Source organism: Pongo abelii, chromosome 1 (genome assembly GCF_028885655.2).
Source record: "Pongo abelii isolate AG06213 chromosome 1, NHGRI_mPonAbe1-v2.0_pri, whole genome shotgun sequence".
Taxonomy (NCBI): Eukaryota; Metazoa; Chordata; class Mammalia; order Primates; family Hominidae; genus Pongo; species Pongo abelii.
In genome coordinates, this window is record NC_071985.2 from 201467066 (window position 1) to 201491363 (window position 24298).

At 48.3% G+C, this 24298-nt stretch overlaps 1 protein-coding gene across 11 annotated transcripts in view; it reads right to left on the minus strand.

Moving 5' to 3' along the window:
- Nucleotides 1-426: 426 nt before the first annotated feature.
- The window catches only part of TMEM39B (transmembrane protein 39B), a 29996-nt gene continuing 6124 nt past the window's right edge, over nt 427-24298 (minus strand). For 4 of the 11 annotated variants that reach the window (XM_024248885.3, XM_063713606.1, XM_054555685.2 and 1 more), the window contains 4 exons: nt 11285-11621; nt 8331-8518; nt 2721-2841; nt 427-859 (listed from right to left, as the gene is read on the minus strand). In XM_024248885.3, the coding sequence (XP_024104653.2) occupies nt 617-859; nt 2721-2841; nt 8331-8518; nt 11285-11621 (889 nt within the window). In that variant the 3' untranslated portion in view covers nt 427-616. Of the gene's footprint in view, nt 2217-2720; nt 2842-7537; nt 7641-8330; nt 8519-11284; nt 11622-13919; nt 14013-24298 lie in introns of those variants that run through there. The other 7 variants (XM_054555664.2, XM_063713604.1, XM_054555661.2 and 4 more) reach the window with 5 other exon arrangements.

A 24298-nucleotide genomic window follows, 5' to 3' on the forward strand; every position in this document is an offset into this window, starting at 1 on the left:
CTCACCTCGGCCTCCCAAAGTGCTGGGATTACAGGCTTGAGCCACTGTGCCTGGCCTTTCAGAGGTTTTATGTCCAGCTCTACCACTTGCTAGCTGTATTACTATGGGCAAGTCACTATAACTCTCTGAGCTCCAGTTCTTCATCCATTGGAGTGACAGCACTTTCCTCCTAGGGTTGTCATAAAAGTTAGATTAAGGCAAGGCCTGAAATACACACAGAGCAGCATCTGGTACACAGTGAGCATTCAGTTCGCAGTAGCTATCACTGCTACTATGACCTCCAGTGCCTTCTCATCTCCTCTCTACTGAAGAAGGCAGTACCCACAGAGGCTTCAGAAGCCACATGTTGGGGCTTCCTAAACCAGAATCCCACACCTCTGCAATAGGTCTCACACACACGAAGGGAAAGAACCACAGGACACAGGCTTGTTGGGAGTATAAAAATAGGACTTTTTTCCTTATCACATCAATTATCAAAGAAACAGTACGTAACAAAAATACAAAGCTCTGGTGGATTTTTTTGTCTTTTGTTCCCCCCCCAACTCCTACCCAACAGCCCCTTGCCAGGGAGCCCCTGGCTGAAGCCTGGACGCTGTCCCTGAGGTCACCCCAGGGCTCAGGAGAAACGGTGGTCCAGGTCTCTCTGGGGGCTAGCAGAGTATGAGTAGGCCTTGCCCAATACCAAGCGGTCCCGGAGCAGCTTGAAGAAGGCATAGTAGTTGCTGAAGAGGATGAGAGCCAGCGAGATGGTCTGGTGCCACTTTTCAGAGGACATTAGGGAGTACAGCTGGTAGACAATGACAGCGCCCTCCAGCAGCAGGAGGATGTTGAGGATCCGCAGGGGTTTGCTGAAAAAGAACTGCCCGGAAGGGGGTGGGCATGGCTAAAAGGTATGCTCCAGAAACCTTCCTCCTGGATGGGGGTTCTGGGTGGGCCAGTGAAGGGGACAGGCTCTTGGGGCCCCATGCAGACATGGGTGGGGAGGAAGACTTTCTGGGGTTGGATGTGGACTTTGCCACCTCATCTGCCTTTGCTTGTGGTATTCCTCCTGATAGGACTGCTGCTTCTGACGTACGTCATCTAAGATCCTGTTCAACTTCTACCTCCCCTAGGAAGTCTTTCTTGACAGGTTCTGCTTGCTCTCTCAAACTCTTTTTGTGGTCTAAAGTCAACACCCTTAAAAAAATTTTTTTTAATTTTTGAAAATTTTTTCTCCCTCATCCACTGACCCTCAATAAAATCGACACCTTTTAATGTCATCTCCTGGGTATTGTCGGGCCTGAACAAATTAGAATCCTATGACATAGGCATGGAAAGTTATTACAGACTCTATAGCCTGAATTACCTACTACTTCATAGGTACATCCCTAGCTAGGCTGGAAGCTGCCAAGGGACATGGCAAAAGCTCACTCTCAACAGCAAGGTAGAATGTAGGGACTAAAAAAACATCTCTGATCATTTCAAAAGCGTGCACAGTGTCTAGGGATTTTGATTCCACAGGGGCCAAGGTACCTAAATCTCAAGAGCTGCTTACAGGACAGGAGAAGTGGTAGGAAATGGGAGGCCAAGAGACCAGGATGTCAGGCTCAGCTCTGCACCTAACAGGCTGCAATACTTTGGGCAAGTCCCTTTCCTCTCTAGGGCTTGGATTTCTCAACTGTGAAATGAAGACATCTGCCTAGGTCAGTGATTTCTCATGCTGTGTTCCTTAGAGCCCCAGGTTTCAAGGGGATCCTTTAGGAGTTACAGTGGGGGTGAGCAGGAAGTGAAGGGGGTTCTAACTCCTCCAAACAGAGCAGTGCCAGGAGGTTCCATATATTGGATTTTGGACTCTGGTTGTTTTTTTAAAAAAGGGGGGGAGGGGATTTCATAGTGAAATTTAAAAAAAAATAGAGATCACTAGTTTAGATAATTTTGAGCAGCCCTTTCCATAGCTAAGTCATGAGTCATTACCATTAGTTCTCAAGTTTCCCAAGAAGGCACCCTTTAACAAGTTAAACTCTCTAAGCTGATTTCAGTATCTAAAAACAGAGATAACCCTAGCATATCTTTCACGTACAAGGTTCAGGGTAAGGCTGAGTAGGAAGGTACATGGAGAGTGCTTAACAACATGCCTGGCACACAGTAACAAATGAAGACAGTATTGTCTTTCACTGCCAAGAGCCCCTTCTTTTACTGTATCATCTTCTCTCCCTCTGTCCAATGTTCTCAAAGATCTACAACCAAATGAGCTGCAGTTATTTATTTTTTTTTGAGAATGAGTCTTGCTCTGTTGCCCAGGCTGGAGTGCAGTGGCGTGATCTCGGCTCACTGCAACCTCTGTCTCCTGAGTTCAAGTGGTTCTCCCTCCTCAGCCTCCCGAGTAGCTGGGATTACAGGCGCCCACCACCATGACTGGCTAATTTTTGTATTTTTAGTGGAGATGAGGTTTCACCATGTTGACCAGGCTGGTCTGGTCTTGAACTCCTGACCTCAGGTGATCTGTCTGCCTCGGTCTCCCAAAGTGCTGGGATTACAGGCAAGAGCCACCATGCCCGACCGAGCTGCAGTTATTAAGTGACAATTTATATGGCTGTCCTTGTGCTACATGTGTGCACTGTCTTCTTTTGGATTGGGGAAATACTGAAAATAGCTTTCTCTTGCAATGACATCACATTCCTGCCCGCAGATCCTCCCACCCTCTCAGGCCCCAACCCTCCTTCCCCTGGGAGGAGACTCACATGGAAGCGGAAGTGGGAGACGTCAGAGGGGATAGCCACGTTGTAGTGGCCTACGGCTTTGTAGACGTTCTTGCTGTGCTTCACCAGCACGCCCTGCGGCCACATGCATTCTTCAGTCCACCTGGAGGCACAGTTCAATGGTACCCCTTATCCCCAGCTCACCCACAAAAGGGATACCAGAAGAATGGGCAAGAGGGAATCACCAGGGTTCTATTCCCATTTCTATCACTTAGACACACTGACTTTCCTTTTCTGGGTTTCAGTTGCCTCCTCTGTAAAATGGGGTAAGAATCATGAGAAATTCACTGTACTGTAAGTTAGGTGGTCTAGGGCTGACATTAATTACTAAGAGATTCTTGAGAAAACCCTTTTTCCTCTCTGGGTCCCTTTGCTTCATCTGGTCTCACCATTGCCTCCAAGTGGTCCACCACACAGTTGTCTGAGTGGTCTTTGTAAAATACTAAGCTCAGCCTGACCACCCTCTGCCTAAAACTCTTTGTGGGCTTTTTTTTTTTTTTTTGAGAATGAGTTTCGATCTTGTCGCCCAGGCTGGAGTGCAGTGGCGCAATCTTGGCTTACTGCAACCTCCGCCTCCCAGGTTCAAGCAATTCTCCTGCCTCAGCCTGAAGAGTAGCTGGGATTACAGGCATCTGCCACCATGCCCAGCTAATTTTTGTATTTTTAGTAGAGATGGGGTTTCACCATGTTGGCCAGGCTAGTCTCGAATTCCTGACGTCAGGTGATCTGTCCGCCTCGGTCTCTCAAAGTGCTGGGATTACAGGCGTCAGCCACAGTGCCTGGTCCTGCTTAAAACCTTTTGAAGGCTTCCTAGTGCCCTTGGGGTCAAGGCCCCAAGGATTTGGCATGGCCTCTGAGGTCTTGTGTGGCTTCCCACAACCCTCACCACACAGCTCATGCTGTTTCTCGTTCCTCCAGCACTGTACTGCTTCACGTCTCTCTCTAAGCTGCTCCCTCCAATTGGATTGCCCTTCCCAAAGCCTAATCCTTCTGGTAAGATCTTCATCATCTTTCAAAACCCAGGTTCCTCCACAAAGCCTTTCTCAAACTCCCTAGAGTTTGGCATCCTTTTTTTTTTTATACTTTAAGTTCTAGGGTACATGTGTACAACATGCAGGTTTGTTACATATGTATACATGTGCCATGTTGGTGTGCTGCACCCATTAACTCATCATTTACATTAGGTATTTCTCTTCATGTTATCCCTCCCCCCTCCCCCCACCCCATGACAGGTCCTGGTGTATGATGTTCCCCACCCTGTGTTCAAGTGTTCTCATTGTTCGATTCCCACCTATGAGTGTTTTTTTTTTGAGACAGAGTCTCACTCTGCCGCCCAGGCTGGAGTGCAGTGGTGCTCAGCTCACTGCAACCTCCACCTCCTGGGTTCAAGTGATTCTCCTGTCTCAGAACTATAGGCACCCACCACCACGCCCGGCTAATTTTTCTGTATTTTTTGTAGAGACAGGGTCTTGCCATGTTGCCCAGGCTGGTCTCGAACTGCTGACCTCAGGTGATCCGCCTGCCTCGGCCTCCCAAAGTGCTAGGATTACAGGCATGAGCCACCGTGCCTGGCCCGTTTGGCATCCTTTAACTGTTCCCTGCATCTCCTGCTACTAGTCCACATTCCCCAATGCTGGTCATTTATTTATTTCCCATCTGTATACCTCACTAGGCTGAGAGCCCTTGAGTGGGAGGATCTAATCCATCCCTGTGTCCTCAGAGCATGCCGCAAGGCCTGGCACAGAGAGGCCCTAGTGAGCATGTGAATGAGATGGTGGGACCAGTGAGCTTTCTTTTTTTTTCTGAGACGGAGTCTCACTCTTTCGCCCAGGCCGGACTGCAGTGGCGCTATCTCTATCTCGGCTCACTGCAAGCTCCGCCTCCCGGGTTCACGCCATTCTCCTGCTTCAGCCTCCTGAGTAGCTGGGACTACAGGCGCCCGCCACTGCGCCCGGCTAATTTGTTTGTATTTTTAGAAGAGACGGGGTTTCACTGTGTTAGCCAGGATGGTCTCGATCTCCTGACCTCATGATCCGCCCGCCTTGGCCTCCCAAAGTGCTGGGATTACAGGCGTGAGCCACCGCACCCAGCCCAGTGAGCTTTCTTATAATGTCCTGTGAGATCTCCCAGGAATCCCAAGGGCCTGGACCAGAGGACTGCAAGTCACAGCCAGTAAGCAGCTCCCTTCTCAACCCAATGCTCTTGGCCTTGCTGACTCACTTGTTTAAAAAAAAATAGTTGGCTGGGCACACTGGCTCACACTTGTAATCCCAGCACTTTGGGAGGCCGAGGGTGGGCAGATCACCTGAGGTCAGGAGTTGGAGACCAGCCTGGCCAACATGGTGAAACCCCATCTCTACTAAAAATACAAAAAAAAATTAGCGGGGCATGGTGACACAGGCCTGTAATCCCAGCTACTTGGGAAGCTGAGGCAGGAGAATCGCTTGAAACCGGAAGGTGGAGGTTGCAGTGAGCCAAGATTGCACCACTGCACTCCAACCCGGGCAACAAGAGCGAAACCCCGTCTCAAAAAACAAAAAAGAAAAGTTACTGTGCGACTCACAACATGAATGAACCTCACAGACAATATGCTGAATAAAAGAAGTTGGGGGCCGGGGACGGTGGCTCACGCCTGTAATCTCAACACTTTGGGAGGCCGAGGCGGATGGATCACGAAGTCAGGAGATTGAGACCACGGTGAAACCCCGTCTCTACTAAAAATACAAAAAATTAGCCAGGTGCAGTGTCTGTAGTCCCAGTCTGTAGTCCCAGTCTGTAGTCCCAGCTACTCGGAAGGCTGAGGCAGGAGAATGGTGTGAACCTGGGAGGCGGAGCTTGCAGTGAGCCGAGATCGCACCACTGCACTCCAGCCTGGGCGACAAAGCGAGACTCCATCTCAAAAAAAAAAAAAAAGAAAACAGAAGAAGAAGTTGGAAGTTGGGGCCGGGTGCAATAGCTCACGCCTATAATCCCAGCTTCACTTTGGGAGTCCGAGGCAGGTGGATCACAAGGTTGGGAGTTCGTGACCAGCCTGGCCAGCATGGTGAAACCCCATCTCTACTAAAAATACAAAAAATTAGTTGGGCATGGTGGCGCATGCCTGTAATCCCAGCTACTCGGGAGGCTGAGGCAGGAGAACTGCTTGAACCTGGGAGGCGGAAATTGCACTGGGCCAAGATCGCGCCACTGCACTCCAGCCTGGGTGACAGGGTGACACTCCGTAGCAAAAAAAAAAAAAAAAAAAGAAGTTGGACACGATTTCATTTATATTAAGTTCTACGACAGGCAAAACTAACCTCTCGTGAAAGAAAACAGAAATTGTCTTGGGGGAAAGATCACTGGGAAGGGCCATGGGGACATTTTCTGAAGGGCTGGAAATGTTCTATATCTTGAATGAGGGGTGGGTTACATGAGCATATATACCTTTATCAAAACTGAAAGAATTGTACCCTTTAAGATTTGTAGGCCAAGTGCAGTGGCTCATGCCTGTGATCCCAGCACTCTGGGAGGTCGAGGTGGGTGGATCGCTCGAGCCCATGAGCTCTAGACCAGCCTGGGCAACATGGCAAAACCTCGTTTCTACAAAAAAATACAAAAATTAGCTGGACGTGGTGGCATGCGCCTGTAATCCCAGCGACTTGGGAGCTGAGGTGGGAGGATCACCTGAGCCCAGGAGGTTGTGGCTGTAATGAGCTGTGACTGCACCACTGCACTCCAGCCTGGGGGACAGAGTGAGACCTTGTCTCAAAAAAAAAAAGGATTGCACATTTCACTGTATGGAAATTTTACCTTAAAAAGAAAGGCCTAGGCCAAGCGTAGTGGCCCACGCCTGTAACCCCAGCACTTTGGGAGGCCAGGATGAGTGAATCACCTGAGGTCAGGAGTTTGAGACCGGCCTTGCTAACATGGTGAAACCCTGTCTCTACTAAAAACGTAAAAATTACCCGGGTGTGGTGGTGCACACCTGTAGTCCCAGCTACTTGGGAGGCCAAGGCAGGAGAATCGCTTGAATCCAGGAGGTGGAGATTGCAATGAGCCAAGATTGTGCCACTGCACTCCAGCCTGGGCAACAGAGTGTGACTCCATCTCAAAAAAAAAAAAAAAAAAAAAGGCCTGAGGAGACAACTGAGTGCTAGACAGGCAAGGGCCCTGACCTTTGTGAACTTTCAGTCCTGAAATGACAGGCAGGTAACTAAGCAAACACAGTAGAAAGCATTAAATGCAATGATTATGGTATTATGGACCACTGAAAGGAGGGGCCCCTTATAGGGGAGGGGCACTGAACCCATTCTGGATGGTCAGGAAAGTGTTCCTGGAGGAAGCAAAGTGCTAAAGGATGAATAGGAGTTAATCAGGATAGAAAGAATGGAAAGACCATCCCAAGCAAAAGACACATCACATGCAAAAGCCTGGAGGCACAAGTCCATAAAGCATATGAGGACCTGAGGAGATTTGCTTTGCTTTGCTGAAGAGCAGAGGATGGGTTGGGGCATGGTAAAAGATGAGGCAGAAACATCTAGCAGGACCCAGCTCATCATCTGAGAAGCCACGCGAAGGACCACGGTGAGCCATGGACAGGTATATCCTCATGTTCAGCTATGTTCTATCTTTCTATTCCTCCCACCCCTCAGAGCCCAAGGCTAAGCCAAGCCTCCTTTTGGCCCAATCAGCAATGCCCAGTCACTCTTCTGGACCTCCAGGACAGAGCCTGAAAGGGACCCTGACTGACATGCACAGCCAACACCAGGAGGCTTAGCTTCTATGGCCTTGCTTGCAACTCTGCTCCTTGGTGGGCCTACCTCTGCAAACCTGTCCTAGGGGCCTCCTCTCTGCCAAGCCTTGTCCTGGGCCCAAGACTCAGATGTGCTTCCGAGGTGATCCTGGCCTTGAGGAGCTTCCAGTCTAATGGGGAAATACAGGCAGGAAAATTAGTATAACCTGGGGTGAAAAGTACTTTGGAAAAGGGACCCTGAGCAGTGTGACTTCTGTGTCTGCTCTGGGTGCAGTGCCTTCTTGCAGCTAGGTCTCTTTTGCCCATCTCGTCCTTCCCTGGCCAGGGTTCAGCATCAACTAGCACAGCACCACATCCTGGCACCAGGCTGATGATTCTAAAGCACACCTTGGCATGGGTCCCTCCACTGCTAAAAATCCTCTATCTCCGCTGGGCCTAAGTCAAAGTCCAAGCTCTTTTGCCTGGCACATCCACAGGCCTGGTGTGGATTGGGTGGAAGTAAATGTCTGCTGAAAGAGTAGGTGACGTAATGACCCAGTGGATGAGTGAGCAGGTAAGAGAAGAGTGAAGCATGAGCAAGTAAGGCAATGAGTGAATAAACAGTCAGCAAAGAGAAAGTCAACAAATCCATGAATTACCATCAGTCCCCTCCCATCTTCAGTACACTGCAAGTTACCTAAGGACAGGGAACACGTGTGTCAGGCCCCACCATACCCCACCCTGGACACTTGGCCTAATAATATACAAGACACGCTCTATAACTATTTGCTAACTGAATAAGTTAATCAGCGGGTGGACAAGTGACTCCAGATGCTGACCAGAAGGGCTGGGATTGGGTTGAGCAGGGTAAGGTGACTCACGGGTGCTGCAGCACGTTGGAGCACAGCGCTGGGTCCACCTTCTGCCAACAGCCCAGATGGGCGGCGGCCTTGTGCAGCAGGTCACAGTAGCTGGCAGGCAGCAGGTGCTGCATGAGGATCACGGAGGTGCTGATGGACACCAGCAGGAAGAGTTCACAGGACCAGCGCTTGTCATAGTAATGTGTGTTCTGGGGGTAGCAGAAGGTGGGTGAGGCCTGGGATCCCCATAATGGCCTCACCCTTTCCTTCCCTGATTCTACCTGACTGAGAGGTTAGGACAGTCCTGGGGAGACCTCAGAATACCCTGAAACCAAGAATCAAACACCCAACAAAGAAGGCTTAGGCCCTGTGCCCACTAGTTGGTTTTCTACAAGGAAATTTGCTCCTACTGCCCACCACTCTGAGCCAGAGAACAGGCTCTGGGGTCCAAGAGACCTGAATTCAAATCTTGGCTCTTTTGCTTATTTATGTGACATTGGGCAAGTCATTTACCTTCTCTGTGCTTTAGTTTCCTCATCTGTCAATGAGGATAGATGCAACTACTAGGCCCAGCGCAGTGGCTCACACCTGTAATCCTGGCACTTTGGGAGGCTGAGGTGGGCAGATTACGAGATCAGGAGTTCGAGACCAGCCTGGCCAATATAGTGAAACCCTGTCTCTACTAAAAAAACAAAAATTAGCCAGGCGTGGTGGCGTGCGCCTGTAGTCCCAGCTACTCAGGAGGCTGAGGCAGAAGAATCGCTTGAACCTGGGAGGCAGAGGTTGTAGTGAGCCGAGATCACGACACTGCACTCCAGCCTGGGCGACAGAGCAAGACTCCGTTTCAAAAAAAAAAAAAAAAAAAAAAAGGCCGGGCGCGGTGGCTCACGCCTGTAATCCCAGCACTTTGGGAGGCCGAGGTGGGCAGATCACAAGGTCAGGCGATTGAGCGATTGAGACCATCCTGGCTAACATGGTGAAACCCTGTCTCTACTAAAAATACAAAAAATTAGCCAGGCGTGGTGGCGGGTGCCTGTAATCCCAGCTACTCGGGAGGCTGAGGCAGGAGAATGGCGTGAACCTGGGAGGGGGAGCTTGCAGTGAGCCCAGATCGTGCCACTGCACTCCAGCCTGGGCAACAGAGCAAGACTCCGTCTCAAACAAAACAAAACAAAACAAAACAAAAAGAGCAACCATGAACCACCTCCAAGAGGCGCTAGGAGGATTGTAACACTTATGAAAGCTCCAGGTGTGTTACAGGTGCTCAAAAGACATTAAGGACCGGGCGCGGTGGCTTATGCCTGTAATCTCAGCACTTTGGGAGGCTAAGGTGGGTGGATCACTTGAGGTCAGGAGTTCGAGACTGGCCTGGCCAATATGGCGAAACCCTGTCTCTACTAAAAATACAAAAATTAGCCGGGCATGGTGGTGCATACCTGTAGTCCCAGCTATTCAGGAGGCTAAGGTAGGAGAATTGCTTGAATCCAGGAGGCAAAGGCTGCAGTGAGCCAAGATTGCGCCACTGCGCTCCAGCCTGGGCCATAGAGCTTGCAAGACCCAGTCTTAAAAGAAAAAAAAAAGGGCCGGGCTTGGTGGCTCACACCTATAATCCCAGCACTTTGGGAGGCTGAGGTGGGTGGATCACCTGAGGTCAGGAGTTCAAGACCAGCCTGGCCAACATGGTGAAACCCCATCTCTACTAAAAATACAGAAATTAGTTGGGTATGGTGGTGCTCGCCTGTAATCCCAGCTACTTGGGAGGCTGAGGCAGGAGAATTGCTTGAACCTGGGAGGTGGAGGATGCAGTGAGCTAAGATCGCACCACTGCACTCCAGCCTGGGCGACAGAGCGAGACTCCATCTAAAAAAAAAAAAGACATTAAGTTCTTTCAAGCCCACTGCAGCTTGCAGCTGAGGAGGTACCTTCCCAGGAGACTGAGAGGTTAGGACAAAGAGAGCACAGGCTTTTGGGATCACTCAAATCTGGATGAACACTGGCTTCCTTACTAAATGATAAAGCCAGACATTGTGACATGTCTGTGTTACAACAGCTGCTGAAATACAAACTCACTAGTCTTTGTAATCAAGTATTATGAATAACAATGCCATGTATCCCTCACTGGCTGGGTGACCTTGGACAGGTCACTTCCCTTCAGTGAGTCTAGTTCTCTGCACTCTAAAATGGACACAGGCTGGGGTGTGGGGGCTCATGCCTGTAATCCCAACACTATGGGAGGCCAAGGTGGGCGGATCACTTGGGGCCAGGAGTTTGAGACCAGACTGGCCAACATCGTGAAACCCCGTCTCTACTAACAATACAAAAATTAGCTGGGCATGGTGGCACATGTCTATAATCCCAGCTACTTGGGAGGCTGACGCAGGAGAATTGCTTGAACCTGGGAGGTGGAGGTTGCAGTGAGCCGAGACTGTGCCATGTACTCTAGCCTGGCCAACAGAATGAGACTCTGTCTCAAAAAAATAAAGTAAAATAAAAAATAAAAAAAGTAAAATAAAATGGACACAGGCTGGATGTAGTGGTTCACGCTTGTAATTCCAACACTTTGGGAAGCTGAGGCAGGAGGACCATTTAAGACCAGGAATTCTGAGACCATCTTGGGCAGCATAGTGAGACTCCATCTCTATAAAAAATTTAAAAATTAGCTGGGCATGGTAGCTCATGCCTGTAGTCGCAGCTACTCAAGAGGCTGAGACAGGAGGATCACTTGAGACCAGGAGCTTGAGGCTGCAGTGATCCATGATTGTCCACTGTACTCCAGTGTAGGTGACAGAGCAAGACCCTGTCTTTAAAAATAAAAAATAAAATGGAGACAGTAGTCGCTCCAGTCCTCGAGAGGAGAAGAGATGGGAAATCACATCAAAAACAGCATAGTTAGGCCAGCAGGAGAACTCACGTAGGGCTGGCAGCAGGGTAAGGTCCCAGCTAGGCCCTTTCCCTCCCTGGCTTGAGCTACGCACCTTCACGAACCAGACAGGCACAAAGGCCACATAGTAGGCACTCAGCATGGAGCTGACGAGCACTTCCTTCATGCGCCAGTTGAAGTCCATCTTGAGGAACTCCACCTCGCTGCGGATGAGGCTGGGCGACAGGCAGCAGGCATGGGTGGGCATGGCGTCCGGGCCATACAACTGTCTTGTGTGCTGCTTCCACGTCTCTCGCAGTGTCAGGAGGTAGTCCCGGCTCTTCGCCAGGCTGCTGACCGCCTCCCGGGGCCCCACGGAGGCCATGTGGTTGAAGAGGCTTGTCTTGCGGAGGTCGCAATTCAGCTGCAGGAACGGAATGTACATCCCAAACCTGCTGGGGAAGACGGTGGTGAGGGAAGGCCTGCCCGTGGGCCAGGATCCCAACTCTCAGCCACTGAGGGGATCTTCTTTCCTTCCTGGGCCTCAGCTCTCCTGGCTGCCCAGAGGGGAGAATTTACCAGTCCTTCCATCCATCCACCCTCCCATCCAATGGCCAGTCATTCAGCACACGTATTACCACTCGGTACATGCCGAGCACTAAGGGTATAGCAGAAATGCTGACATTGGGGCTACAGTAGGAAGCAAGAGACAAGTCCCTGCACTCGCAGCCTAGGGATGACTCACAACAGCAACAGCCCACATTCGCTGAGCATGGCCTATGTTCCAGGCACTGTACTGAATGCTTTCAGGCAAACTCTTTTCTCATAACACTATTCATTAGGTACTGTTATTTTGTCCCCTTTTCAGCTGAGGAAGCCATGGCTCAGAAAGGTGAAGTAAATTCCCAAAGCTTACACATTAGTAAGGAAGTGATAGGGCAGGTGGGGGTGGGGCTCAAAATCAGAACTGTTTGGTACCAAAGATCAAGGCACCTGCTCAACAAATCATTATGAGTAGTTAAAAGTGTACACAGAGGACAAGCATGGTAGCTCATTGTCTGTAATCCCAGCACTTTGGGATGCTGAGGTGGGAAGATCACATGAGCCCAGGAGTTCAAGACCAGCCTGGGCAACACAGTGAGACCCCATCTCTACAAAACAAATTTAAAAATTAGGCGGGTATGGGCTGGGCGCAGTGGCTCACGCCTGTAATCCCAGCACTTTGGGAGGCTGAGGCGGGCGGATCACAAGGTCAGGAGATTGAGACCATCCTGGCTAACACGGTGAAACTCCATCTCTACTAAAAAATGCAAAAAATTAGCCGGGCGTGGTGGTGGGCGCCTGTGGTCCCAGCTACTTGGGAGGCTGAGGCAGGAGAATGGCATGAACCCAGGAGGTGCAGCTTGCAGTGAGCCGAGATCGCGCCACTGCACTCCAGCCTGGGCGACAGAGTGAGACTCTGTCTCAAAAAAAAAAAACAAAAACAAAGACAACAACAAAAAATTAGGTGGGTATGGTGGTACATGCCTGTAGTCCCAGCTACTCAGGCTGAGGTAGGAGGATCACCTGAGCCTAGGAGGTTGAGGCTGCAGTGACCCATGATTGTGCCACTGCACTCTGGCCTGGGGGGCAGAGTAAGACTTTGTCTCAAAAAAAAAAAAAAAATACACACACGAGAGGTATAAGTAATGAGTTGTTATGGGTGCATATGACAACAGCTCTTTAGTTTGCAGAGGAGGGCGGTTCAGGAACAAATATTTATGTGTTTATTATGTACCAGGCACTGAAATGGGCCCTTGAACAGAACAAATCCTTTCCCCTGAGCAGCGCCCTGAGAGCAGGGCTGGAGCTAATTATGTGTGTGGCTGCTATTGTATGCGGAGAAAACTAGATGGGCCCATAGTCTAGAAGAGTAATTATAAAAAGTGAGTAAGCGCCATGCTCATCATAGTAGGGGCTTTTATAAATATTCCCTTTTTAAGCTTGGGGCCTCTCAATTTCCCCAGGTCCTCAGAATTACACACCCCCACAAGGGTTCCTGGGCTGCCCCCAGGAGTTAGGGCTGATCACAATGCTACATTTCTTTTCTTTTCTTTTTTTTTGAGACAAGAGTCTGTTGCTCAGGCTGGAGTGCAGTGGCGCGATCTTAGCACACTGCAACCTCCGCCTCCTGGGTTCAAGCGATTCTCCCACCTCAGCCTCCCGAGTAGCTGGGATTACAGGTACCCGCCATCATGCCCAGCTAATTTCTGTATTTTTGTAGAGACGGGGTTTCATGATGTTGGCCACACTGGTCTTGAACTCCTGACCTCCACCCGCCTCAGCCTCCCAAAGTGCTGGGATTACAGGCATGAGCTACCGCACCCGGCTGACAATGCTACATTTCAGGAGGCAGAGGTTGCAATGAGCCGAGATCACACCACTGCACTCTAGCCTGGGCAACAGAGTGAGACTCCATCTAAAAAAAAAAAAAATCTCCTTTTACTTTTTTCTGGGGGTCCCAAGAAGAAATATCTGAGTGTCCCTGGCAAGTCATTTAGCCTACCTGAGTTTCTGTTTTCCAGTCTATAAAATAGGGATGCTACCATTTTTCCTGTGGTAAGGCTAAATAAAATAGCTTAGAAAATTGTGGTCAATTATACTGTACAGTCCATAATATAAAAACAGAACTGTGGTCAAGAGCATAACCTTTAGGGTCAAATAGGCCTGGATCAAAATCCCAGCTCTGGGCTGGGTGGGGTGGTTCAAACCTGTAATCCCAGCACCTTGGGAGGCAGAGGTAGAGAAACTGCTTCAGCCATGAGATCAAGACCAGCCTGGGCAAGATGGCGAAACCCTTGTCTCTACAAAAAATACAAAAAGTAGCCAGATTACATGCCTATAGTTCCAGCTATTTGGGAGCTGGAGGTGGGAAGATCACCTGATCCTAGCGGGGTTCAAGGCTGCAATGAGCTGAGATCATACCACTGGACTCCAGCCTGGGTGACAGAATAAGACCCTGTCTTAAAAAAAAAAAAAAAAAAAAAAATCCCAGCTCTGCCACTTACTAGCTCTGTGATTTATGGGAAGTCATTTAACCTCTATGAGCCTCAGTTTCCTTAACTTGCCCTGAATGACACAGCTTGTATTGATCCTACTCTCAGCAAGGTATTACACTAGTGTTCTCATAAATACTGTCTTTTAGTCCTACAACAACCCCTAGCATAGTTTCTGGCCCAGAATAGATGATCAATAGAATTTTGACTAGAAAAGGAAGAGGCCAGTGATTCTATGGGGACAGGAAAAAAGACTAAAATGGGATTCCCGAAATACTCTTCAGGGTATCTTGTAGTAATGAGGGGGTGGGGGCACCTATGTGAACGTACAAAGGTCTCCAGCTTAAACTTAAGGAATCTCGCTGGCTTTGTCTCTAAGAAGGACTGCAGATAGGTCCTATGATCAATTAAATTATTTGGTGACAGACTGCTCTGGCAGGTTAGAAGTTAGAAGCAGCTTCATATGCATGACAGCAGATTCCCTCCCATCTCCTCCACCCTACATGTGAGTCTATCAAAGTAGAAAATAAATCTGTATCAGCAAAAAAAAATGGGAGTGAGGGTCATCAGTGCACAAATGATTTGACAAATTTAGAAAGCAGATGGAGACATGATGACAGACGAAGAAGCAGTCATGGTCTAGAGCACTGCTTTCCAACAGAAAGATGAGTCACATAATTTTTATTTTTATTTTTTTTGAGACGGAGTCTGGCTCTGTCACCCAGGCTGGAGGGCAGTGGCAAGATCTTGGCTCACTGCAAGCTCCACCTCCCAGGTTCACACCATTCTCCTGCCTCAGCCTCCCGAGTAGCTGGGACTACAGGCGCCTGCCACCACACCCGGCTAATTTTTTTGTATTTTTGGTAGAGACGGGGTTTCACCGTGTTAGCCAAGATCGTCTCAATCCCCTGATCTCGTGATCCGCCCACTTCGGCCGCCCAAAGTGCTGGGATTACAGGCGTGAGCCACTGTGCCTGGCTTTTTTTTTTTTTTTTTTTTTTTTTTTTGAGACGGAGTCTGGCTCTGTCACCCAGGCTGGAGTACAGTGGCGAGATTTCGGCTAACTGCAAGCTCCACCTCCCAGGTTCACGCCATTCTCCTGCCTCAGCCTCCCGAGTAGCTGGGACTACAGGCGCCCGCCACCAGAGTCACATAATTTAGCCACGTTAAAAAAGAGAAGAGATGGGCCGGGTGCGGTGGCTCATGCCTGTAATCCCAGCACTTAGGGAGGCCGAGGCGGGCGGATCACGAGGTCAGGAGATCGAGACGATTCTGGCTAACACAGTGAAACTCATCTCTACTAAAAATACAAAAAATTAGCCGGGGGTGGTGGCAGGCGCCTGTAGTCCCAGCTACTCGGGAGGCTGAGGCAGGAGAATGGCGTGAACCTGGGAGGTGGAGCTTGCAGTGAGCAGAGATCGCGCCACTGCACTCCAGCCTGGGCGACAGACTCCGTCTCAAAAAAAAAAAGAGAAGAAATTATTATTATTATTATTATTTTGAGACAGTTTCACTCCTGTTGCCCAGGCTGGAGTGCAGTGGCATGATCTCGGCTCACTGCAACCTCTGCCTCCCGGGTTCAAGCGATTCTCCTGCCTCAGCCTCCCTAGTAGCTGGGATTACAAGCATGCACCACCACGCCTGGCTAATTTTGTGTTTTTAGTAGAGAAGGGGTTTTTCCATGTTGGTCAGGCTGGTCTCGAACTCCTGACCTCAGGTGATCCACTCGCTTTGGCCTCCTGAAGTGCTGGGATTACAGGTGTGAGCCACTGCACCCAGCCTTTTTTTTTTTTTTTTTTTTATGTGAGACGGAGTCTCACTCTGTGCCCCAGACTGGAGTACAGTCGCACATTCTCAGCTCACTGCAACCTCCGCCTCCCGGGTTCAAGAGATTCTCCTGCATCAGCCTCCTGAAATTAATTTTAAGATTCTATTTTACTTAACCCAATACATGCAAATACTATCACTTCAACATATAATGAATATTTTGAGATGTTTTATTTTCATTTTTTTTATTAAGACAGGGTCTTGCTGTGTTGCACAGGCTGCTGGAGGGCAGTGGCGTAATCATGGCTCACTGCAGCACCTCCTAGGCTCAGGTGCTGGCACACACCTGTAGTCCCAGCTATTCAGGAGCAATCCTCTGACCTCTCGAGTAGCTGGTACTTCAGGTGCGTGCCACCATGCCCAACTAATTTTCATATTTTCTGTAGAGACAGGGTTCTGCCATGTTGCCCAGACTGGTCTCAAGCTCCTGGGCCCAAGCGATCCACCCTGCTTTGACCTCCCAAAGTGTTGGGATTACAGACGTGAGCCACTGTGCCCAGTCTTAGTTTCTCTTTTTTTTTTTTTTTTTTTTTTTGAGACAGGGCCTGGCTCTGTTTCCCAGGCTAGAGTGCAGTGGTGCAATCTCAGTTTATTGCAACCTCCACGTCCCAGGCTCAAGCCATCCTGCCACCTCAGCCTCCAAAGTAGCTGGGACTACAGGTGCAGGCTACCATGCCCAGCTGATTTTTGTATTTTTGGTAGAGATGGCATTTTGCCAAGTTGCCCAGGCTGGTCTCAAACTCCTGAGCTCAAGCCATCCGCCTGCCTCAGTCTCTCAAAGTGCTGGGATTACAGGCATGGGCCACCATGCCCAGCCTACTTTCTTTTGTGTGTATGTGTACTAAGGGTTCAGAATCAGTGTGTATTTTACACTTAGAGCACATCTCAACTCAGACTACCCTATTTCATGTGCTCAATAACCAGTGGGGGCTAGTAGCTACTCAACTGGACGGTACAAGTCTAGAATATGCCATGAGCGAACTGGACTGGAGGTGGGAGCTTATCTACCCAGAGTGACCCAAGAGAGACTCTGGCTTGAAGTGGGCACATATGATAGAAGATGAAGTGGGGAGCACGGCTGAATAAATGGGATTAAACAATGACCCATGTTTATTTATAAGAGTCAGTCCCTTTATTCCCCTACTCACCTCATACAACACACCCTGAAGGATTCTTTTCTAAAGAAATTGAGTAAACTAAGAATTGAGATCTCTAATGGCGATATCTTAGAGTAGCACCCCCACCACTCCCTTTCTGGCCTACGGAGGCTCAAAGCCTAACAACCAGCACTTCACTCACTCATCCTCAAAGCAAAGCGTGCCAGTCAGTGTGCACTGCCCATGTACTTAGAGCTTCCAGTCAAAGCTCCCACCCCCTTAAACAATGACAGAGAGAAAGAAAATGCACTCCTGCTACTCAGTCCTTCATTTTTACATATAAAGAGACAAGCAAACAAGCTAACTATACTTGGAAAACAAGCAGCATGAAACAGAAAAATTGACCCCAGTGAAAAGACAAAATTGAGGAAAATAAGAGATTTTTTTTTTTTTTTTGAGACGGAGTTTCACTCTGTTGCCCAGGCTGGAGTGCAGTGGCACAATCTCGGCTCACTGCAACCTCCACCTCCCGGGTTCAAGCAATTCTCCTGCCTCAGCCTCCCAAGTAGCTGAGATTACAGGCATGAGCCACCACACCCAGCTAATTTTTGTATTTTTAGTAGAGACAGGGTTTCACCATGTTGGCCAGGCTGGTCTTGAACTCCTGACCTTGTGATCCGCCCACCTTGGCCTCCCAAAGTGCAGGGATTACTGGCGTGAGCCACCACGCCCGGCCAAATAAGAGATTTTTAAAACAAGAATAGTATGCTATGAGAAAAGAACAATCAGCAAACGTAGAGGCCTTAGAGACGAAAAATATGATTGCTGAAAAAATCTCAGTAAAAAAGCTAGAAGATAAAGCTGAGGAAATCTCTCCGAAGGCAATGCACATACAAAGAGAGAGAGAGAGAGAGAGATTAAATATTAGAGAAATATAGGAGAAAAAGACGACCAATCTATGAGGTCTATCATCTGATGAACAGAAATCCAGAGATAATAGAAAAAATTGAGAGGAAGATATTATCAAAGAAATATCAAAGGAAAATTTCCCCAAGCTAAAGAAGTACTCAAATCTCCAGGTTAAAAAAGTCCTAGAGTCCTGATAGGATGAATGACAAAAGTCCCACAACAGACACATCCTTTGAAATTTCAAGTAATCAAAAGATAAACAGAATATTCCTCAATGCTTTCAGAAAGGAAAATACAAGTCATCTATAAAAGAACTGGAAACAAACTCAAATTGGCATCAGACTTCAAACTAGCAACACTGGATACTAGAGACAATGGAATAATAACTGCAAAAGTTCTGAGAATGTGAATTTGAACTTAGAAATCTACATTGAGACTGGGCGTGATGGCTCACACCTGTAATCCCAGCACTTTGGGAGGCCGAGGTGGGCGGGTCACGAGGTCAGGAGTTGGAGACCAGCCTGACCAATGCAGTGAAACCCTGTCTCTACTAAAAATACAAAAATTAGCTGGGCATGGTGGCATGCCTGTAATCCCAGCTATTCAGGAGGCTGAGGCAGGAGAATCACTTGAACCCGGGAGGCAGAGGTTGCAGTGAGCCGAGATCGTGTCATTGCACTCCAGCCTGGGCGACAGAGCGAGACTCTGTCTCAAAAATAAAAAAAGAAAAAAAAAGAAATCTACATTCAGCCAAACTATCAATCAAGTATGAGGGCAGAATAAACACACTTTTAGACATGCAAGGACTCATCTCCAATGTACCCACTGTTAAGGTAATTACCTGATAATTTACTCCAGCAAAATAAGAAAACCAAGAAAGAGGAAGACATGGGATTCAGGAAGCAGGGGGTCCAACCCAGGAGGGCAGTGAAGGGAAGTCCCAGGCTGAAAGCTGTACAGCAGACCTAAAGAGCAAACACTCCAGACTGCAGCAGGAGGAGGAAGGGCTCCAGGAGGGACGCCTTTGTAAGGGGAAGTAGGGAGGAGGAAATGGACTCCAGGCAACAGGCAGTATGACTGAGAGGCTGGATAAACTTGAGGATATGATGAAGGCTCATCATTCTTTTGTCAATAAGAAAAAAGGCAATTAGAAAGTCCAAGAAAAATAAAAAGCCATATAAGAAAGTTATGAAGTTATGATGTAAACCTGAAGCAAACTAAAATGTGCTATGATTTTAAGTAACTGACGGAATGTAAGAAAAATCATTTCACCTTGACACTAGGAACGTGTGTGTGTGTGTGTGTGTGTGTGTGTGTGTGTGTGTGTGTGTGTGTGTGTGTGTGTGTGTGTGTGTGTGTGTGTGTGTGTGTGTGTGTGTGTGTGTGTGTGTGTGTGTGTGAAACAGGGTCTTGCTCTATTGCCCAGGCTGGAGTGCAGTGGAACAATCTCAGCTCACTGTAACCTCTGGCATTAGCTGGGCATGGTGGCCTGCACCTGTAGTCCCAGCTACTTGGGAGGCTGAGGTGGGAGGATGGCTTGAGCCAGGGAGGCAGAGGTTGCAATAAACTGAGATTGCACCACTGCCTCCTGGTGTGGTATAAACTGATTCTTATACCTCAGCCTCCTGAGTAGCTGGGAGTACAAGTCCTTTAAAGAAGTCCTTTAAGGCTGGGTGCGGTGGCTCACACCTGTAATCCCAGCACTTTGGGAAGCTGAGATGGACGGATCACGAGGTCAGGAGATCGAGACCATCCTGACTAACATGGTGAAACCCCATCTCTACTAAAAATACAAAAAATTAGCCGGGCGTGGTGGCGGGCGCGTGTAGTCCCAGGTACTCGGGAGGCTGAGGCAGGAAAATCGCTTGAAACTGGGAAGCGAAGGTTGCAGTGAGCCGAGATTGCACTATTCCACTCCAGCCTGGGCACAACAGCGAATCTCCATCTCAAAAAAAAAAGAAGTCCTTTAAAAAAATGTTCCTGCCGGCCAGGCGTGGTGGCTCACACCTGTAATCCCAGCACTTTGGGAGGCCAAGGTGGGTGGATCACCTGAGGTCGGGAGTTCGAGATCAGCCTGACCAACATGGAGAAACCCCATCTCTACTGAAAATACAAAATTAGCCGGGCATGGTGGCGCATGCCTGTAATCCCAGCTACTCGGGAGGCTGAGGGAGGAGAATCACTTGAACTCGGGAGGTGGAGGCTGCAGTGAGCAGAGATGGCGCCATTGCACTCCAGGCTGGGCAACAAGAGCAAAACTCAGTCTCAAAAAAAAAAAAAAAAAAAACAGGCTGGGTGCAGTGGCTCACACTTGTAATCCCAGCACTTCGGGAGGCTGAGGCGGGCAGATCACGAGGTCAGGAGATCCAGACCATCCTGGCCAACGTGGTGAAATCCCGTCTCTGCTAAACATACAAAAAACTAGCCGGGCATGGCGGCGGGTGCCTGTAGTCCCAGCTACTCGGGAGGCTGAGGCTGGAGAATGGTGTGAACCCAGGAGGCGGAGCTTGCAGTGAGTTGAGATGGTGCCACTGCACTCCAGCCTGGGTGACAGAGCAAGACTCTGTCTCAAAAAAACAAAACAAAACAAAACAAAACAAAAAAAAGTTCCTGGCTGGGCTTGTTGGTTCATGCCTGTAATCCCAGCACTTTGGGAGGCCAAGGTGAATGGATCACTTGAGGTTGGGAGTTCGAGACCAGCCTGGCAAACATGGTGAAACCGTCTCTACTAAAAATACAAAAAATTAGCTGGGTGTGGTGGTGCACACCTGTAATCCCAGCTACTAGGGAGGCTGAGGCAGGAGAACTGCTTGAACCTGGGAGGCGGAGGTTGCAGTGAGCTGAGATTGCGTCACTGCACTCCAGCCTGGGTGACAGAGAAAGACTCCATCTCAAAAAAAAACAAATAAATAAATAAATAAAGAGGTCCAAGACTGTAACTCTGTAACTATAGAGAAGAAATATCATGTATGCATACTACTGGGCCCTGGAGTGAATGGTATTTTCATACACATAATTATTTCAAAGCCACATACTGGTTTTTAACTTTCAGAATTAGGCTTAGACAAAGAATGGAAGGCTTAAACGTGGTTACATAGGAGAATGTGAATGTCAAGCTTGACGATATAAAAGTAAAAATACAGCTGCCAGGAAGTGAAAAGAGGAAGAGGGGAGGAAAAGTGGTTGGGTAGGGTGCCTAATATTCTTGTCTTACATAAAAAGGATTCAAGATACTGACTACTGTTGATGGAAAAAAAAAAAGTATAGGGATACTTATACTAGCGACAAAAATAACCAACAGAAAATTAAAAATATTAAAAGCTATCAATTACTGGGAACAATAAGGATGGGATGGTGAGGTAAATCATCTGTCATTGCAGGGCATCAATATACTTGCATATGTGTGTATGTGGTATGTTTGTATATGCGTAGAACATTTGTTTCCAGGATATACAAGAAACCAAAAACATTGATAATTACCTCTTGGAAAGGAAACTGGGTGGCTGGGAGGCAGCAGTCAAGGGGAGACTTTTTCATGGTATACTCTTTTAAATCTTCTGAATTTTAACTATGTAAACCTCTTATTCAATTCTAAAATAAGTCAATAATTTTCTTTTTTTTGAGATGGAGTCTCACTCTATTGCCCAGGCTGGAGTGCAGTGGTGCAAGCTCAGCTCGCTGCAACCTCCACCTCCCAGTTTCAAGCAATTCTCCTCCCTCAGCCTCCCAAGTAGCTGGGACTACAGGCGTGCACCACCATGCCTGGCTAATTTTTGTATTTTTAGTAGAGACGGGGTTTCACCATGATGGCCAGGCTGGTCTTGAACTCCTGACCTCAAGTGATCCATTCACCTTGGCCTTCCAAAGTGCTGGGATTACAAGCGTGAGCCACCGCTCCTGGCCAATAAATAAATTTTTAAAAAGAATAAGCAGGCTAGGCACAGTGGCTGATGCCTGTAGTCCCAACTACTCAGAAGGCTGAGGTGGGAGGATAGCTTGAGCCTGGGAGGCAGAGGCTGCAGTGAGCCGAGATTGCACCACTACACTCCAGCCTGGGCAACAGAGCCAGACCCTGACTCAGGGTCTTGTCACTCAGGCTGGAGCGCAGTGGCACTTTAGAACTGGATAATAGGTTTACAGACTCTGTCTCTAAACAAACAAACAAACAAACAAACAAAAAACTCCAGAAAGTAAAAGAGACTGCTATTGAAGAGTGGGACTAAAAATCTCAAAGCAGGACTGGAGACTAATGTTTTTCTCTTTATTTATTTATTTATTTTTAGAGACAGGGTCTCAGTCTGTTGTCCAGGCTGAAGTGCACTGGTGTGATGATGGCTCACTTCGGCCTCAAACCCACCAGCTAAAGCAATCTTCTCACCTCAGCCTCCCAAGTCACTGAGATCACAGGCATGAGCTACCATGCCCAGCAATGGTTTTCATTATAAGCTTTTTAGCACTATTGGATTTAATTTTTTACAATATGTTTATATTTGGTCAATAAACATTTTTAAATTAAATAATGAAAAATAAAGCATAATATGGACATTGCGTGTTATCTTCTGCATCCAGGAAAAAAAGATTCACCAGGTAGTAACCATAAACTGTCAAATTAAGGCAACTCTTTTTTTTTTTTTTTTTTTGAGACGGAGTCTCACTCTGTTGCCCAGGCTGGAGTGCAGTGGCACGATCTTGGCTCACTGCAGGCTCCACCTCCCAGGTTCACACACCATTCTCCTGCCTCAGCCTCCCGAGTAGCTGGGACTACAAGTGCCATCCACCACGCCCGGCTAATTTTTTGTATTTTTTTAGTAGAGACGGGGTTTCACTGTGTTAGCCAGGATGGTCTCAATCTCCTGAACTCGTGATCCGCCCGCCTCGGCCTCCCAAAGTGCTGGGATTACAGGCATGAGCCACCGCGCCCGGCAGGCAACTCTTTAAGTTCTAACCAGTGCAACCCTTTCGAAGGACAATTTGTTAATAACTATGAAAAATCTAAATGAATTTATCTTTTGGTGTAGTTAATTCTTCTGGGAATCTACTGTGCAGAGATATTGGACACATATGCAAAGATATATGCCTCATTGTTATGAATAAGGAAAAGCTAGAAACAACTTAAAAGTTTGCCAGTAGGCCAGGCACAGTGGCTCACGTCTGTAATCGCAGCACTTTGGGAGACCAAGGTGGGTGGATCACGAGGTCAGGAGATCGAGACCATCCTGGCTAACACGGTGAAACCCCGTCTCTACCAAAAATACAAAAAATTGCCGAGCATGGTGGCTCACGCCTGTAATCCCAGCACTTTGGGAGGCCAAGGGGGGCGGATCACCTGAGACCAGCCTGACCAACACGGAGAAACCCCATCTCTACTAGAAATACAAAATTAGCTGTGCATGGTGGAGCATGCCTGTAATCTCAGCTGCTTGGGAGGCTGAGGCAGGCGAATTGCTTGAACCCGGGAGTTGGAGGTTGCAGTAAGCCGAGATTGCACCACTGCACTCCAGCCTGGGCAACAGAGCAAGACTCCGTCTCAGAGAAAAAAAAAAAAAAAAAGTTTGCCAATAGAAGACAAATAAATTGTGAAAATTCTATAACATAGAATACTGTGAGGCCATTAAAAAAATGAGGCAGCTGGTCATGATGGCGCATGCCCATAGTCCCAGCTACTCAGGAGGCTGAGGTGGGAGGATCGCTTGAGCCGAGGAATTCTAGGCTATAATGTGCTATGCCGATGAGGTGCCTGCATAAAAGTTCAGCATCCATATGGTGACCTCCTGGGAGTGGGGGACCACATAATTGCCTAAGGAGGGAATGAACTGGTCCAGGTTAGAAATAGAACAGGTTGGCCGGGCGCAGTGGCTCATGCCTGTAATCCCAGCACTTTGGGAGGCCGAGGCGGGCAGATCATGAGGTCAGGAGATCAAGACCATCCTGGCTAACACAGTGAAACCCTGTCTCTACTAAAAATACAAAAAATTAGCTGGGCGTGGTGGCGGGCGCCTGTAGTCCCAGCTACTCAGGAGGCTGAGGCAGGAGAATGGTGTGAACCTGGGAGGCGGAGCTTGCAGTGAGCCAAGATTGTGCCACTGCACTCCAGCCTGGACGACAGAGCAAGACTCCGTCTAAAAAAAAAAAAAGAAATAGAACAGGTCAAAACTCCTGTGTTGATCAGTAGTGGGAACAGACCTGTGAATAGCCACTGCACTCCAGCCTGGGCAATACAGCAAGACCCTCATCTCTAAAATAAAATAAAATAATGAGACA